Source organism: Anarrhichthys ocellatus, unplaced genomic scaffold (assembly GCF_004355925.1).
Source record: "Anarrhichthys ocellatus isolate YVR2014 unplaced genomic scaffold, GSC_Weel_1.0 scaffold47, whole genome shotgun sequence".
NCBI lineage: Eukaryota > Metazoa > Chordata > Actinopteri > Perciformes > Anarhichadidae > Anarrhichthys > Anarrhichthys ocellatus.
The window spans coordinates 503,979-520,937 of NW_022280077.1; the positions used below are offsets into that span (position 1 = coordinate 503,979).

General features: G+C 45.0%; 1 protein-coding gene across 2 annotated transcripts in view; it reads right to left on the reverse strand.

Moving 5' to 3' along the window:
- il1rapl1a (interleukin 1 receptor accessory protein-like 1a) overlaps nucleotides 1–16,959 on the reverse strand; it is a 150,697-nt gene that overhangs the window by 66,802 nt on the left and 66,936 nt on the right. For both annotated transcript variants that reach the window (XM_031869395.1, XM_031869396.1), the window contains exons 4-5: nucleotides 12,040–12,226; nucleotides 10,506–10,659 (exon numbers count right to left, since the gene is read on the reverse strand). In XM_031869395.1, the coding sequence (XP_031725255.1) occupies nucleotides 10,506–10,659; nucleotides 12,040–12,226 (341 nt within the window). The remainder of the gene's footprint in view (nucleotides 1–10,505; nucleotides 10,660–12,039; nucleotides 12,227–16,959) is intronic.

Consider the following 16,959-nt stretch of genomic DNA (forward strand, 5'->3'; position numbering starts at 1 on the left):
CACACACACACACACACACACACACACACACACACACACACACACACACACACACACACAGAAAGCAAACTGTAGATGCTGACACCGGCTTCCTGGACAGCGTCTCTAAACTGCAGGGATGCCAGAGGAGGAGAGAGGAGGAGCAACAGCAGCAGCAACACTACTGCAAAGACATCATTTCCATTGTGTACCCGGGAAAGTGGTGGCAACACAAAATGCTAATGACAGTTAAGGCGTTTAGTAACGGACTCACTGGAAAGACCTGAAGAAAAAAAAAATTTGGACACAACCGGCACTCTCCAAGAGAATGCTGTTGGGTTCAAAATACCTATGAGGTAGAAGGATATAGACAATACCTCAAGAGAGTGGGAAGGAATACATTTCTATTAATAAATGTGTGCACACGGACAGGCATTTGCAGGACAGCCGTGCTCATGCGCACACACATGGGAACACGCTAATGTTAGTGGGAGGGCTCTTCTACCTCAGGCAGTCTTACAGAGATCTCTCTGTGTCTCCACCCCGAGGCTGAGAGGCTTTGAGTACACACTATATATATGATTTAAAGTACTGAGTGACAAGGACAGCGTGAGGGTTGCGTCAACCTTATGAAGTGCCATAACTTAGTTAGAAGGGTATACAGGGAAACAGAGACATGCAGGAAAAGGTGCGCGTAAGAGACAGATTAGCTTTAGTTTAGTTTGGTTTATACTATGCTGCTGCAGGAAAACACTATCTTCACCTCCTTTCTAAAAAAAAAAAAAGAATGGTGTATGCAAATATGCGCACGAATTACTTATTGCAACCCTTTATTAATTTGGACTCTTGAGTGCTTGCCGAATACAGTGTCCATTGTCGCTCTGTGTGTGACAATCTGTCTATTCCCCATCCCCGTCCCCTGTAGTTGTTAATGGTCACCTTCTTATCTTTTAATTGGACGGAGGGTTTTCTAGAGTGCTCTTTTCTTCAGGACACTGCATAATGAGAGGGTTATTTAGGGCACCCTAATTGACCTTCAGCCTTTTTCTATCATGTAATGAAAACCGTACTGCAGATGGCACTGTTCTGATTATAACAGAGCAAATTTTGTACTATTGAGACGGCAACTACCGACCCAAAGTTAGGTGGTCGCTGCCTGTTGGAGGAGAGGAGAGGAGAGGAGAGGAGAGGAGAGGAGAGGAGAGAAGAGGAGAGAAGAGGAGAGGATGTGAGGGGCCAATTACCACTGGACTGCTGGCAAGGAAAACAAGGATTGGAGGAAGATCAGAAAAACAAAAGCCATAACGTGATCAGGGTCAACATGGCCAACATATTGGAACTTCATTACAACACATAAAAGAGGGAAAGACCGACAGAGAACGAGGAGGGAAAAGCACTAATATAAGTGCAAGGTGTTGCAGTATAATGTAAGCAACGAGCTCACCCACAAAACATCCCCGCTTGTAGTTCATATTAAACCACACACTGAGGAGGGCATTAGTGCAACTGGAGCTACTGCTGTGCTTAATGAGACTGTATAAGAACAGCTATAACCTAGCTTAGAGGTACACAGTTGTACAGTTATTCATGGAGAGAGAGAGAGAGAGAGAGAGAGAGAGAGAGAGAGAGAGAGAGAGAAATTGGTCATCATCAGAGACATGGGATGAGAAGCAAAAGGCTGCACTAACATGGGTGATTTACGTCAGGAGGAGAGTAGATGACAACAAAGCTTTGTTTTTCCGTTCACCACGGTGGATGCACTGCTGCACCAGCCAGCGGCGGGCTTACACCTGCAGTGTTTCGGCAGGCTTATGAGGGCAGCACTCATGACAATGTTTGTCAAGGCAACTTAAAAAAAAAAAGAGCCGAGCAATATTTGATAGATTCCCGGAGAGTTCCATACATTTTAAGCAGCAAAAGGCTTTGATGCTCATGGAAGATGCAGAGAGGCTCAGATTCTGGTATTTAATTATCCGTTCGCTTGCTCTCACCATAATTATTTTGTTTTTGGTTAAAGATCTACCCAAAAAACTATTTTTGTAAAAATCTTTTGTAAAATACGGAAACTTGTGCATTTTGGAATGCTTTAATAAAAGTACTTAGGTTCATATTTAGACTAAATTAAGAAATATTGGGGGGTCATTTTAATGCAGATCTCACGAATACATATTTCATCATTTAAATTCAAATTAAATTGTCTTACAAAAGGAATTCAAGGTGCTATTTCCTTGTAAAATCACCTGTAAAATCTGATGTGTTGTTAAAATAGAAGCATGACAGTTTTACTGTATAATCTGGGGACACATCTTTCAACACTTTAGGAAATGAGTGTATTCTCATATCTATGTGTGAATTATGAAGCTGAAGTTAGGAGACAGTCAGCTTAGCTTAGCACAAAGACTGGAAACAGCTAGCCACTTAGACTGTTACGGGAAGTCTTGTTTGTTTCGTCTCTACAGAAACAAAAGTGAAGGCAAGCATTTGTGGATATGTGAGCGGCCATTACCCGGGGGGGTTATCTTTTGAGGCTTCTCATCTTGTCAAGCAAGCAAAAAAAGTGTATTTCCCAAAATGCTGAACTAGTCCTTTAAGAGCTTTATGAACCAGGTAGTCGTTGGAAATGTTTAAAAACTGGAGTGATACGATTGAATATTTGGGGTTGTCTTCAAGACACCAATGAGGTGAAACCGTTGAATGTCTTTGACTGAAAGAGGACATTCATTAATCGGACTGGAAGACAAAGCATCAGGTTTTTTGAAATATTACTTTGATTTTAAAGCTATGCTGATGTGTGGATACAAATACAGGTCTGCATCAATAATAACTTTCAGGCTTTTGACTTTGTCAGTGGCAGCAAGGGACTGAAGGATGTTTTGTGCCGTACAGAGATTGATATCCTCTAAGCAGTCTAAGGTGCTCCTGTTATCAGGGAATAGTGAAGTGTAGAGTTGCGTGTCATCCACATAGCACCACACACTTATTTAGCCACTAAATATCTCATCCCAACTGTTTATTGTACAGTAGCAGCTTTTTTAAGGATGAGACTGAAATTCCCCTGCGGCTTCAGATAGATAAGCATAAAAGTATGTTGTTTTTTCTTCCAGATGTGCATTGCCAAAACACTTTTGGGTTAGGGGTTGGGTTTGACTGAAAAGGACAGAGTTATAATTGTAATGTCACCACTCCTGCTCTGGTACCAGCCCTGCATGCTTAGATAATGATAACAACCAGAGATTGGGGTGGTGGGTGGGGGTGGGTGGGGTGTACGTGGGTGGAGTGGGGTAGGTCAGGCAAGATTAATTGTGCGGGTTGTAAATTTAATTTGTCACACTCAGATTGATGTCAATTATAATTGAATTAAAACAATGCCTCAGAATATAAGACAGCTGGTGAATAGTGATGAAGTGAGTTGGAGAACACTCGAGAGAAGAGGGGGGTGGAGAGGTTAGGGGTGAGGAAGATGGAGAGAGAGACAGAGAGAGAGAGAGAGGGGGGGGGACAGAGAGATTAGTAATTGATAGTGATAGTTGACCTTAAACTAATGAGCCATTCCGCTCCACCCTACACTGGTTATACTCATTTCAAGAGCATCTTAGCAGCTCAATAAAGCCACAAGGCCTGTGGACTTACACAAGCTCCAGCTGTTGCAAAGGCATGCCAGACTGTATGTTATACCACACATCTAACAAGTATGAAAGTGCTTTCACAGTGTGTGATTGATGTACACATGTGCGTGTGTGAATACACAGGTGCATACACGTGTGTCGGTGGAGTCAAGAAAAGTCAACTGCCGGGGTAACACTTATCTCAGGTGTGATTTTTATCATCTTCTCCCCAAGGACATGTAGCCCGAGGCTGAGTGGGTAGCGTGACCACGACGGGCCCCCGCGCACAGGCGCCATGCATTCACGCAAGACTGGAGCATATGGTCAAGAGCAAACCCATCTCATTTTGTCAACCCGCAACTGTTATCTTGCCCCACTCGTCCCTCTTCTCCCACGCTCTCCGGGATATTATCGGCGCTAATCCATCTATCCACCTTCGGCCTGATGGGTGGGGGAGGAGAAGAGAGGTGGCGTGGATGCCACAGTCGTCTTCGCTTGTGTCTCTGCTGACTGCTTCCGCCTCCGTCCTCTCCCGCTGGAGCCGGCATCCGCTGTGCTGAGATTAAAAGACACGCTATCGCTAAAATAAATAAATATATCGCAGAGACACGCATGAAGTCCCGCTCATGCACGTGCGCGCACATACAGGCAGTAACATTTTATATGGTTGTGAAGTGTTGTGAAGTATCTGAAGGTGACCCTATAGCACTAGAACTGCAAAGACCCTTTTACTGCGATGAGACCATGTCCTGGATCACCTCCCCACACCTCAGCTCCTCATTATGCACACTTTCTCCAACACACACACACACACACACACACACGTGCACGTACAGTTAGCACGTTGTCCTATCTCAAATGTGAGATGTAGCCCAGAGAGGCAAGGGCAATCACGTTACTGTGAACCTTAAATGGATGATTCTTAAACGCAACGGTTGCTTGCTGAAGATGTGAAATCCAGCCAGAGTACATTCAGATACAGTGAGCAGCAACGCCACATGCTAAAGAAAACACCCACGACGGTCACATATTTTATTTCCACACGTATAAACATTTACTCACTGTACATAAAGCGTGTTCCCCCCAGCAGCGCCCCTCGCACCGCGGATATACTACACGACGCGGCGTATGTTCTCTCCTCCCCTCGAATCTCCTCTTGCCCTCCGCAACCTCCATTCACTGTGCCAAATGGTACATTTACATTGGTCGTAACCTCAATCACCATGCTCTGCAGGCTATTCCGAATGTGCACACAGACATCTCTACAGTGAGGGGGCAGCAGACAGGTATAATGGGAGCGGCAGATAGAAGCCCCGGCGCCCGAGGCATCGATCAAACCAAACGACTCCATTACAGTAAGTCCGACAGAGGCAAACGGTAATGCGCGCTGTGATAAACACTGGGATAATAGTCTGTTTATAGTCCTGGACACACTGTTTCTGCTGGGAAACACCAGCAAGGAATACAGATACAGTAACATACAGGAGCAGCAACCTCTCTTATCTTTTTTTCATTCTTTCTATCTATTCTCCCCTCTCTCCTTTGCCCTTATCGGCCACTTTCACTCCCTTGTTCTCTTTATCCTTTTCCGCTCTCTCTGTATAATGTTTTGCTTCGTACAGAACGCAGAGGGAGCCGCATACATCAGCTGAACAGGGCTTTTATCTGGTGTTATACTATTGTAGCGTTACCATCACAGAGCTGGAATGAGGCCTGGGAGAACCATACAAATTGAATAGAAATGATTCAGATGTACTGCTAAAAAAACAGACAGGTATCGCGCCAGACACTCGTGGGAATATGCGTACGTAAACACGAGCTGGCATGCAGCACATCGGAGTGGCTCATACTGTCCGCGCATGTATCAATTAATCATAGCCGGGTGGTTTCAGTCGAGGCGTTGCTTCTCGTGTCTCGGATAATAGAAAGGGGTAAACACAAGAGTAGACTAATATGACCGCGCTCTGTATTCCACAGAGGAACTGGGGAAATAGCAAACATGCTGCAGCTATGAATCAATTATAAGAGTACACAGAAATGCACTCTCTTTACAGATTGGGGGGGGGGGGGGGGGGGTTGAGGTGAAGGTCTGTGGAGGGGAAAGAGAAAACAAAATCTTTCCATCTGTTGATAATGGTGTTTTCTGTCTCGACATACACCCCCGACGCTGCACAGTTGGCACCTCTGCCGTGTCCACATGTTGAGAATTAGAAACGAACATTTATATTCGCCCTGACATAAATTGGAGGGAACATAAAATGAGGCAAGGGGGGTCGCTGTTTCTTTTACATTTCAATTAACCTGGGGAGCGTCAAAGGGCTTGATTATGGGGCTCCTGGATCAGCCTGATGTGGGTGAGCGTATATTTATGCCCATGATTAACCTCCATTACAAGACTGACCTCAGTTTATATGGAAGCTCCTCTCCTGCTTCTAATAGAGTCTGTCACATACTGCAGCAGATTCACAACAGTAGACACACACACGCGCACATAATTTGCAGCTCGGCAGGGTCAAAGCAAAGGCCATTGTGTATTGTGTTATATCAAAGATCAGTTAAAGTTAATGACCTCCTTTATTCTCTTGACCTATCAAATAAACTACAACATTAGCACTCGGAGCTCAGGCATGGTTTGGCCTTTTATGCTTGCCGTCCAGGCCATGCCGGTCTTAACAGGATGTGATAAAATGTGGATAATCTCACGCCCACTTGAGGGGATGATGGTGTAGGTTTATTAAAATAAATGAGCCCACGGTCAGAGTGAGTTAATCTAATTCTACCAGGATGCCACTGCTTTAAAGAGCGGTATGGCTATAAGGCAAATGCTTTGAAAATGTAAAGAGCAAGCCATATTATCTTTTTTACGGCAGGAGCAGCACAGTCGATGAAGCAGAATTGGTGACTAAGACAGGCAGCGATGGTGCTGCTGTAAACAGAAACGTTGTTTTCTCTACATAGCCATTGAGGCTGTTCTGCTGGTAGCATGCTTGCTAATAAATATTTGATCCAGGGTCAGTCACACTCACTCAATGTGTGACTCAATTCACATGGAAGCATTGTCTTCGTTTGGGAAATATGCTTCTTGTGAATTATTTCATGTACTGAGAAACAACTCAGTACATGAGAAACAACTGTGGGAACCCCACATCAACCTGCTGCATTAAAGCTGTGGAGCATGGCACCGTGGGTGTCAAATAAAATGACTTTTTCAATGTTGATGCCTTATTGACGTTTTATTATGGCAAACATGTGTCAAGGTATACCTCAGACAGTGTGTGGGTGTTTCTGTGTGGCTTTATATATATATATGGGTGTGCAAGCACATGCTGCATATGTGTGCATGCAAGCATTGCGCAAAGGCATTACAGAAACTATGGTTGGTTTAATAAGAACAGTGAGAATACAGAACAATGGGAAATAGGTTTTTTTCTCTCTCTATCTCTGACTCACACTTGTTCACAGGTCTGATTTAACTCCAAAAGCTTGTTGTTGCAAGTTACATATTTTCTATCATTCTGGCTTCTATTATTTAGCCAGGTTTATTAGATATTCACCTCCCATTGCTTGCAGGCAACATGCACGGCTCATATGTCTCTCCCTTTACCGGTTTCATTCTCTTCACCTCTCTATGTATCTTTTTCTCCCTCTTTCCGCTCTCTCCTTCTCCCGTATCATTAATGTGAACTGTGTATATTTATAACCCAATAACGTTTTTATGACCACCGTCATTATAGAACACTGAGGTCGTGCTGACAGGCTAACAAATACAAGAGGATGAAGCCAAAGTATACACAGAGCATATAGCAACCATGAGAATCATAGGCCAGACATGCAAACTGTACAGCACACAATCACCCACATTAAATACAATAAAATGATTTCACAATAAGAAAGGTAATATGCCAGACGTATATCTGCATATATATCTCAAAACATCGATAAAGCAAAACAAGACAAACAGATAGGGAGGGAATTGTGTTTTTCTCTCTCTGTGAATTGGGCGAGTTGACCCTTTAAACTGTGGTACCGGACCCAAAACTAAATAAGAACCTAATGGACCTACTGCTGGTGGCTTCTCACACTGAATATACTTTAAAAAAAGTAAGTCAGAGAACTTGGCATTATTATCGATCCATATCTCAATTCTAACAGCCATACAAGTCAATAACAAAGTCAGTCTATTATGACCCGAAAAATACAGCGAGAATTCAAGGTTACGTATCTGAACAGGATCTAGAAAAACTAATTCACGCCTTCATCTCAAGTAGGTTAGACTGCTATAATGGTCTTTTCAGATCGTTCAGAGTGCCGCTGCTAGTGTTCTCAGAAAGACTAAGAAAAACACATTACAGCAATGCTCAGGTCTCTGCACTGGCTACCAGTTACTTATGGAATATACTTTAAGTTACTGTGGATAAATCATTTAATGGCTTACTTCTTCACTGTGAACCCTCCAGGCCGCTTGGAGAGTAACGTAACACATGGAACATTAGGATACAAATTAAAAGCTGTTCTGTTACAGTTACACTCAAAATAAAGACGTAATCACATTACTGATACATTTAGTAAAAATGGGGATTATTAGCAGGATTGCAATTTGAAGGATGATAAACTGCCATGCACAGGCACACACATTACAACGTTTCACAACACATCTCAGGTTTGTTTCCAGTGAGATATTATTGAGTTTACAGTCACTTTGCTGTTGTAAAAACCACTGTTTGCTGCTCTAGAAACAATATTTGGCTATGTATTAAATATAAACAAATTCTATAAAATAAATAAATGAGAAACGAATACATTATTTAGTAATCGTTAAGAATGTCGATAAAAAACAAACCGATGAGTATCGATAAGAGTAGAATCAATAAAATACAGTGCAAGATATCACAAAACAGGATGGTTCGCACACTCTCCCCATTCACATTTCTGGTCAGGATTAACCGGAACAGTTGCACGTAGGTTAATTTAATTTAGTTCATATTGGTACTTTTGCTGTTCTAAGTTAAAATCCGGCAAAACGAATGTGCCAAATGATTAAAGTGCCCGGATGATGACAGCATTTTTACAGCCTGATAGACATTACTTGCAATTTTGTTCCCTTTTCCTGCTTTACAGACCAAATCATTTCCAAATTTCCACATTTGTCTGTTCTCTTGCCTTTATTTGCAAGATTTGCACCTTACAGTTGGTGCTGTTTTTAAGAGTTTTTCCTTTTCCGATGCGAGGGTCCAAGGACAGAGGATGTCGTATGCTGTACAGATTGCAAAGCCTTCTGAGAAAAATTTGTAATTTGTGATATTGGGCTATACAAATAAAATTGAATTCATTATTAATAAATTAAAATCTTTTTTTTTGTATTTTCCTATTTTATACTCTTCTCTATTCTTACCATTGGTGTCTTTTTAAAATAGGCTACGTAAAAAGGAGTTTTATGCACTGCTATCTCTCTTACCTGTGTCTTTCTTTAAAACGTCTTTATGTAAAGCACCTTCAGCTGCCTCTGAGTATGAAATGAACTATATAAATAAACCTGCCTTGCCTCACCTGATGTTGCCCATGCATGTCCTCAGGAATTTTTAATTTAGGTACTTTGCAGGGAATGGTGGACGCACTGAGCGCTTGGAGTACTCCACAGTGATGGTGATAAAATCAAATCTAGTGCATCTCCCTCCTCATATCAGCCTCATTTTTACTGAAGCCCCCCACAGGGGGTAAAATGCTGGCCCAATCAATCACGTGAGCAGCCAATGAAGAGGCTGCAGCTCAACACCACACAAGATACTCATCAAATGCTAACCCCACTTCTGTGTGGACTAACACACACACACACACACACACACACACACACACACACACACACACATACACAATTTACTATATTACCTATTTTAAAACAAAAACAAACATTTTAGCAGCTCGGGAAAAATTGTTTTGTTATAGATATAAAAGCATACACATAGCCACACACCCAACAAGGCAGAGTGACTAAGCAACCAGGGCTTTTAATCCATTCATTTTAATTATATACATCACAACACACACCATCCTAAGCAGCAACAAACTGATGCGATGGGGGAACGTATTAGTTTTTATGTAAATATAGACTATTATAACCTTATTTCTCATATTGTTGATTTCCATGTAATTATGACAAATTGGAGGTCAAGCAAAGCTCATTTGATTTGCTACAGCATCACTGAGCACGGCAACAATTTTAAGCTTTGATTTGGATGCTGTGACCCTACTGGGCACAGAATAATAGGTAGCATCGAACGTACGCACTGGAATACAACGGGCGGTTTGAGAGAAAGAAAAGGAAAGGGAAAGAAACAGAGCGAACCGGATTTGACCTTTTCATCAACCCTAATCAGAGTGGTTGACCTGGCACCCTCGAGTACACTCCCACCGAGAGAGGAGGAATGAATGCTTTTATTTGTCGTGCGCTCACCTCGCAGCTGTGCGAGGCAAAGAGAGAGAGAGAGAGAGAGAGAGAGAGAGAGAGAGAGAGAGAGAGATATGGATAGAAACAGGGAGAGCTGAGAAAGAGTGCTGTAAATCTCCTGACCTTGGTCCTGGCTCTTTAGCTCTCTGTGTGAAGGGGTTTCGCCTATAGCCTTAAATATTTCAACACTGCTTGGTCGGCTGGTAAGTGCTGAGTTAGAAGAAGGGATACAGGCCAGGCCACAGCATTCAACCTCCCCCAGCAATTAACACAGCAGCAGGGCATCGCTGCAGTTCTCAGTGGCGTGTCTGTGTGTGTGTGTATATTTGTTACCATCCATTCCTTTTCTTCCAGCACCTGTGACTGCTACTCTATTGATTGTTCCAACATTAACAGTAGAGTTTGTAAAATAGCCCCTCCACACATACAAAAACACACCGTCATCGTTACGTCTTATGCTTTTCTTAACGACTTACCAGTGACTGTGAGTTCAGTCGTCCTCCTCACCACAAAGCCACCAAACTGGACTTCACAGGTGTAATTCCCAATGTCATCTTCCTTTACCTCCTGGATAGACAGGATGTCCCTCTTCTGGATGATACTGGCACGCCACTGCTTTGGATGGCACTCCTGTACATTAGAAAAGGACAGGTAGGTCAAATTTTAAGCTTCTACATAGAGCTTACTTTTGACAAATCACTGGAGAAGTGGAACACAAAATGAGAGACAGATGGGAAGGTAGTGTGTGCTGCACATGGTCGGGATAAAATATTCTGGCCAAGGCTGACATTATGAAATTCAAGACCTTCCCTCTGCTTCATAATGAATCAGATCCATTTCAAGTGGTCTGAGCTGGACACAAAAGCTTCTGAGCATCACTGAGCGTTAGGTGGATGAAGTGGTGGGGTTGCATAAAAACTCTGTACAGTGAAACATTTACATTACATTACATGAATTACATGAAACGACAAAGCTAAGCCATTATCCTCTTTATCTGATCAGGATTTATTGCAACTGAACTAAATATTCTCCATTCAATACTATGGTAGAGCCACAGAGGACAGAGAATGGTATTTACACGGGGTCTCTGCTGGCAAAATAAGTGTGTTTGTTCTGTGTCTGTGAGCATGCGTGATTATATGTGTGTGCAGGCACAATGAGTGTCTCCACGACACGGCCCTCTCTGCAGCCCCTCGGTGCTCTGGCGGTGACGACGGTGGCTCGGCGGATTCTATTCCACCATTGCTCCCGGCAACCTTCGAATTCAATCACTGTGGCTCTGCAGTGGTCCAAATAACTCTGGGTTTCAGCACTCCCAGTCATTACCCAGGACCGTAATTGAATTCTGGGGAAACCTAGAGGTCGAGCCCGGCCTGCTAATCTACTGCGGATCTGCCTGTGATTAGTCTGGCTTGAGCCCTTCACCGGGATGCACTTTGTTGTCCGCAGGCCATGCCTGACCTGGAAAAAAGCAAGGACCCAGGTGAGAGACGAGTGAAGGTGCGTGCTGAATAAAGATCACGGATGAGGAGCATTTGGAGGACATGCACTCAAATCCGCGGGGCATAGAGTGACATCGCACAATTTTCTCCTCATACAAGCTCTGTGTTCATCAAGAAAGCCGTCTCCGTGGCTGCCCTCTGCCCAGGCCTCATTCTCTTTAGGACGGCTCTCTTGTGTATTTCATCGCGATCATTTGCATGCATACATAATCTGCCTAAGTGATCTGGAATCACGTTTCCAACAAGGCTTTTAAACATAAACAGCCAAGAAATTAGATGAAAACAAACCAATGAACCGTTCAAGAATATTTTTCGGTTGTATGATCACAGAGACAGATGATCGCCATATTACTTTTCCCTAGCAGACAACAAATAACAGTATTGAAGACACACACACACACACAGAAAAAGACATAAATGTTCCTTGAGGCAAGTATTGCAACGACACGCAAACCACGCGGCAGTAGAGATCAGTACAACCACAAACTCGTCAGAGTGCTAAGCCCACCTTGAACCAGGTGATGTCCGGCTCTTTGCCAGCTTCAACATAGTCATCTATGTCAGGACAGAGGATATCTTTGCTCTTGCTGAGCTCAGCCTTCTCAGTTCGTCTCATGTTGGAGTTGAAGCACATGTTTGTGTCGTTCTCCGCCACCGTCAGAGACATGGACACCTTCATGCAGTACGTGGAGTTCCTGTGGGCAGAGAACAACAATACAAGGAGATTAACATTCACATTGAATAAAGATCACGGATGAGGAGCATTTGGAGGACATGCACTCAAATCCGCGGGGCATAGAGTGACATCGCACAATTTTCTCCTCATACAAGCTCTGTGTTCATCAAGAAAGCTGTCTCCGTCTTCACGAGGGAGCGGAGATGACTACCCGTAGTCATCTCCGCTCCCTCTCCCCGGCTGATCTTTCATCTTATGTTACCTCTGCTCTCCCTGACCCTGAAGCCTTCTCTCTCCTATCCCCTGATATTGCTACTGATCTTCTCCTCTCCACCCTTTCCTCTTCTTTGGACAACCTCTGTCCCTTCACCTCCAGGCCTGCACGGCCAACCCCACCTGCCCCATGGCTGTCGGACTCAGTGCGTAATGACAGACGGAGCCTAAGAGAGGCTGAGCGTAAATGGAGAAAAGGCAAACTCCCGGGGGACCTTCTTAACTTCCAAGCTCTTCTTTCCACTTTTTCCACCACTCTATCTACTGCTAAAGCTGCTTTCTTTCGCTCCAAAATCCTAACCTCTGCTTCCAATCCTAAAAAACTCTTCGAAACTTTCTCTTCACTCCTCCAACCCCCACCCCCTCCTCCTACTTCCTCCCTTCTCCCTGACGATTTCGCCAACTTCTTTGACAAGAAGGTAAACGATATCAGATCCTCCTTCTCTCAGCCCCCCTGTCCACTCTCTCCCTGTCCACCCTCTCCCTCTCTACCATCTCCAGCTCTTGCCCCACAGCTCTCCCTCCCCTCTCCATGCCCCATCTTACCCTATCTTGCTCCCCTCTCCCCTAACGAGGTCCTCAACCTTGTTACATCTAACCGCCCCAACACGTGCTCCCTTGACCCGATCCCCTCCCCTCTTCTTCAGTCTATTGCGACTGAACTCCTTCCTTTTCTCACCCACCTCATGAACACATCTCTTGTTTCAGGATGCTTTCCCACGGATTTCAAGACTGCTAGAGTCACTCCCCTTCTGAAGAAACCATCACTTGACCCCTTTCATGTCAAGAACTTCAGACCGGTGTCTCTTCTACCCTTTCTTTCCAAAACACTTGAACGTGCTGTCTTTACTATCCTCCTATCTCCACCAAAACAACCTCTTGGACCCTCACCAGTCCGGGTTCAAAGTGGGTCACTTGACTGAGACAGCCCTCCTTGCGGTGACGGAGTCGCTTCACGCAGCGAGATCTAACTCTCTCTCCTCTGTCCTGATTCTCCTGGACCTGTCTGCGGCGTTTGACACTGTTAACCACCAGATCCTCCTATCCACCCTCGAGGGGATGGGCGTTTCAGGCTCTGCACTCTCCCTGTTTGCATCCTACCTGACAGGTCAATCCTACCAGGTGTCATGGAGGGGCTCTGTGTCGGAACCACGCATGCTGACTATGGGGGTTCCACAAGGCTCAGTCCTGGGCCCCCTTCTCTTCTCGCTCTACACAACATCTCTGGGTTCTGTTATTCGCTCGCATGACTTCTCTTACCATTGTTATGCCGATGACACCCAGCTGGTCTTGTCATTTCCCCCCGGGGACACTCAAGTGGAGGCACGCATCGCTGCGTGCTTGGCTGACATCTCGAAGTGGATGACGACACACCACCTCAAGCTCAACCTGGACAAAACCGAGCTACTGTTCCTCCCGGGGAAGGGTTGCCCGCACCGAGACCTGTCCATCACCATTGATGATACCGTGGTGACGCCAACTCGGACTGCGAGAAACCTGGGTGTGACCCTGGATGACCAACTGTCGTTCTCAGCAAACATTGCATCGGTTACACGCTCCTGCAGATTCCTGCTCTACAACATCAGGAGGATTCGCCCCTTCCTCACTGATGAGACGGCGCAGGTGCTAATCCAGGCTCTTGTCATCTCCCGCCTGGACTACTGCAACTCACTACTTGCCGGAGCCCCGGCGTCGGCCATCAGACCTCTGGAGCTTGTCCAGAAAGCTGCAGCTCACCTGGTGTTCAATCGCCCTAAGTTCTCCCACACAACTTGCCTTCTCCGTTCTCTACACTGGCTACCTGTAAGAGCCCGCATCCAGTTTAAGACTCTGGTGCTAGCCTACAGGGCAGTGAAAGGAACAGCTCCTTCCTATCTCCAGGCCATGGTCAAGCCCTACGCCCCGGCCCGACCACTTCGCTCTGCTAGCTCGGGGCGACTGGTTGCCCCGTCGCTCAGAGGTCCCTGCGGCCGATCGACCCGGTCGCGGCTGTTTTCTGTCCTGGCCCCACAGTGGTGGAATGAACTCCCCACTGACGTCAGGACGGCAGAGTCGCTGCCCATCTTTCGGCGCAGGCTGAAAACTCACCTCTTCAAGAAGGCCTACCCTTCCGCTTAGCACTTACTTAGTATCTATTGTATTCATACTAGCTTATTGCACTTATTGTTTTTATATTAGTTTGTGGCACTTATTGCATTCGTTTGTTTCTGCACTGTACGTTGGCTCTGGTTTATGCTCTTAGATGCTTGTTTGAGGAAAGGACATGCACTTATTACTTCTGGTGACTAGTTGTTCTCTCGAAAACCGATGTTGAATACACTTATTGTAAGTCGCTTTGGATAAAAGCGTCTGCTAAATGACTGTAATGTAATGTAATGTAATGTACATTTACTTGTCCGATACATACTGTCATACTGTTACATCAACGATTTACAATAAGACGAGCATTCACACTGCTACACACACTCAAACAAGTAGAATTTTATGTTTCCTCCCTTGGATACCCCTTAAGTTATTTTGATCCTTCTCCACCCCCCCCCTGCCCCCCCCCCCCCCCCCCCTACTCCTCCTCCTCCCCTGTGTTTGTGGGGTTAGCAATAACAACGTGTTCAGCAGCTTTACCGAGTCAATGACTCACAATCACGACCACTATTGGATTTATGGGGGAGTCAGCCGGGACGTGGGAATGCTAATCAGAGAAGAGGCAAACACTGAAAGGGCTTCATGACATGAAGGGGCAGAAAGCTGCTTGGTCATCACAAGGAGTTAGTCCCCGCTGCACGCCCCCCCCCCCCCCGCCTTCGTCTCCCAGCAACCATCAACACACTTCATCTCTGATGCAAAGGAGCTGGCAGAGGTGAAGGATGTCTCTCTCTCTCTCTCTTTCTCTTACCATGTTGTTATCATCATCATCATATCCCAATCATTTTAATCCCATCACCACTCCCAAGAGGCTCCCTACCAAACTAACTGTACATGGCCAAAGGTATGACGACAACTTCGGTCACTTTACAGCTTACACTCTTTTTGGCAGCGCAGTCGTCAGGAAAACATGTTGCCATTGTACGTTAAGGCAAACCATGGATGCGATGAATGGCAAGGTTTCTGTATTCGGTCGGAGCAAGTGAAGTATTATATAGAGCGGCCGTTGTTGAAAGTTATGTAGTATACTTGTATAATAATGCGTATAACACGTGAGAAGGTCCAGTGAGAGTAGGCAGATAGGTCAAACAAACACAGGACCTTCACCCAGGAGACAGCTGACAGTGTGCTGTGTAAAACCGAAAGTAAACACTGACTTATGCTTGTTACACAAAGTGTGCTTGCTATTATGCACAGGGTGGTTGTTATGTATTCATGCCTTACGTTGTTACATTATTATTTTAACACAAACCATGATTTTTTTGTAGTTTTGTTCACCATTTGTTTCACATAGTTAACCACGTGGTATTGTGCCTTTCAGCAAGCGTGATACAAGGCTGAATGAGATGTATTCATGAAATTGAATTATGTATTTATTGCTTCAGAAACATCAACATTCAACGCATCCTATGGTTTGCAGAAAAGTACAATGCAATACATTGTTTTTTTCGAGGTCAAACTTGCCGAATTTTGAGTGACTTCCCGAACAAAGCATGCTTGATACAGCCATGGATGTGTTTGGGAAGAGAAACAGGGGACAGCTACGGAGAAGGCCCCGTCACCCACAGGTCCAGTGCCTGGTCCTGCACGGAGGGGACATGAGGTTGACGTCAGAGTCATAGATGCTGCAAGATGGAGTGTGGCGGTGGACAAGGTGGGTGAGGAAGGTGGTTTAGCAGGGCTTTGTGAGAGAAAAAGAGTTTCAATTGAATCTGGAAGCCAGTGGAGGCGCTTCAGTGAGTGAGCAGGCGAGCAGCAGAGTTCTGGATGTACTGGAGTCTGTTAGGGACTTTGGACAACATGCTATGAAGAAATGAAGAATGCTGTTGCAGTAGTCGAGTCTGGAGATAATGGAAGCAATTGTCAGAGTTTTTAGAGGGGCGGAAGCGTTCCCTTGGCTCTGTGCAAGGGGGCATTGTCACGTCGAAACAAGAAAGGGTCGTCTCCAAACTGCTGCCACAAAATTGGAAGCACACTGTAATCTGAAATAGCTGTAACGTAGGCAGAATGGTCCACACCACAGAAGGAACAGCCCCAGACTAAAAGTCTGCATGCTTTAATGAGGCATCTCTGTCTGTGTTTCTATCCTCCAGCCTGGCTGTGATTTGACACGGTCCGGCACTCGGCGGGTCGAATGTGAAGCTGCGCACACTAGCCATATGAGCTTTCATTTCATTTCATTACATTACATTTACGGCTCGCCAGATGCTCCCATTCACTGTAAATGACAGGGTTTCATATGATCTACTCAGGTTATGGAAGCAATAAGGGAGTCACCTCTCTCGTATAAACACCTCTGACCCCCTGGGACCATAAAACACAAATGCACGCACGCAC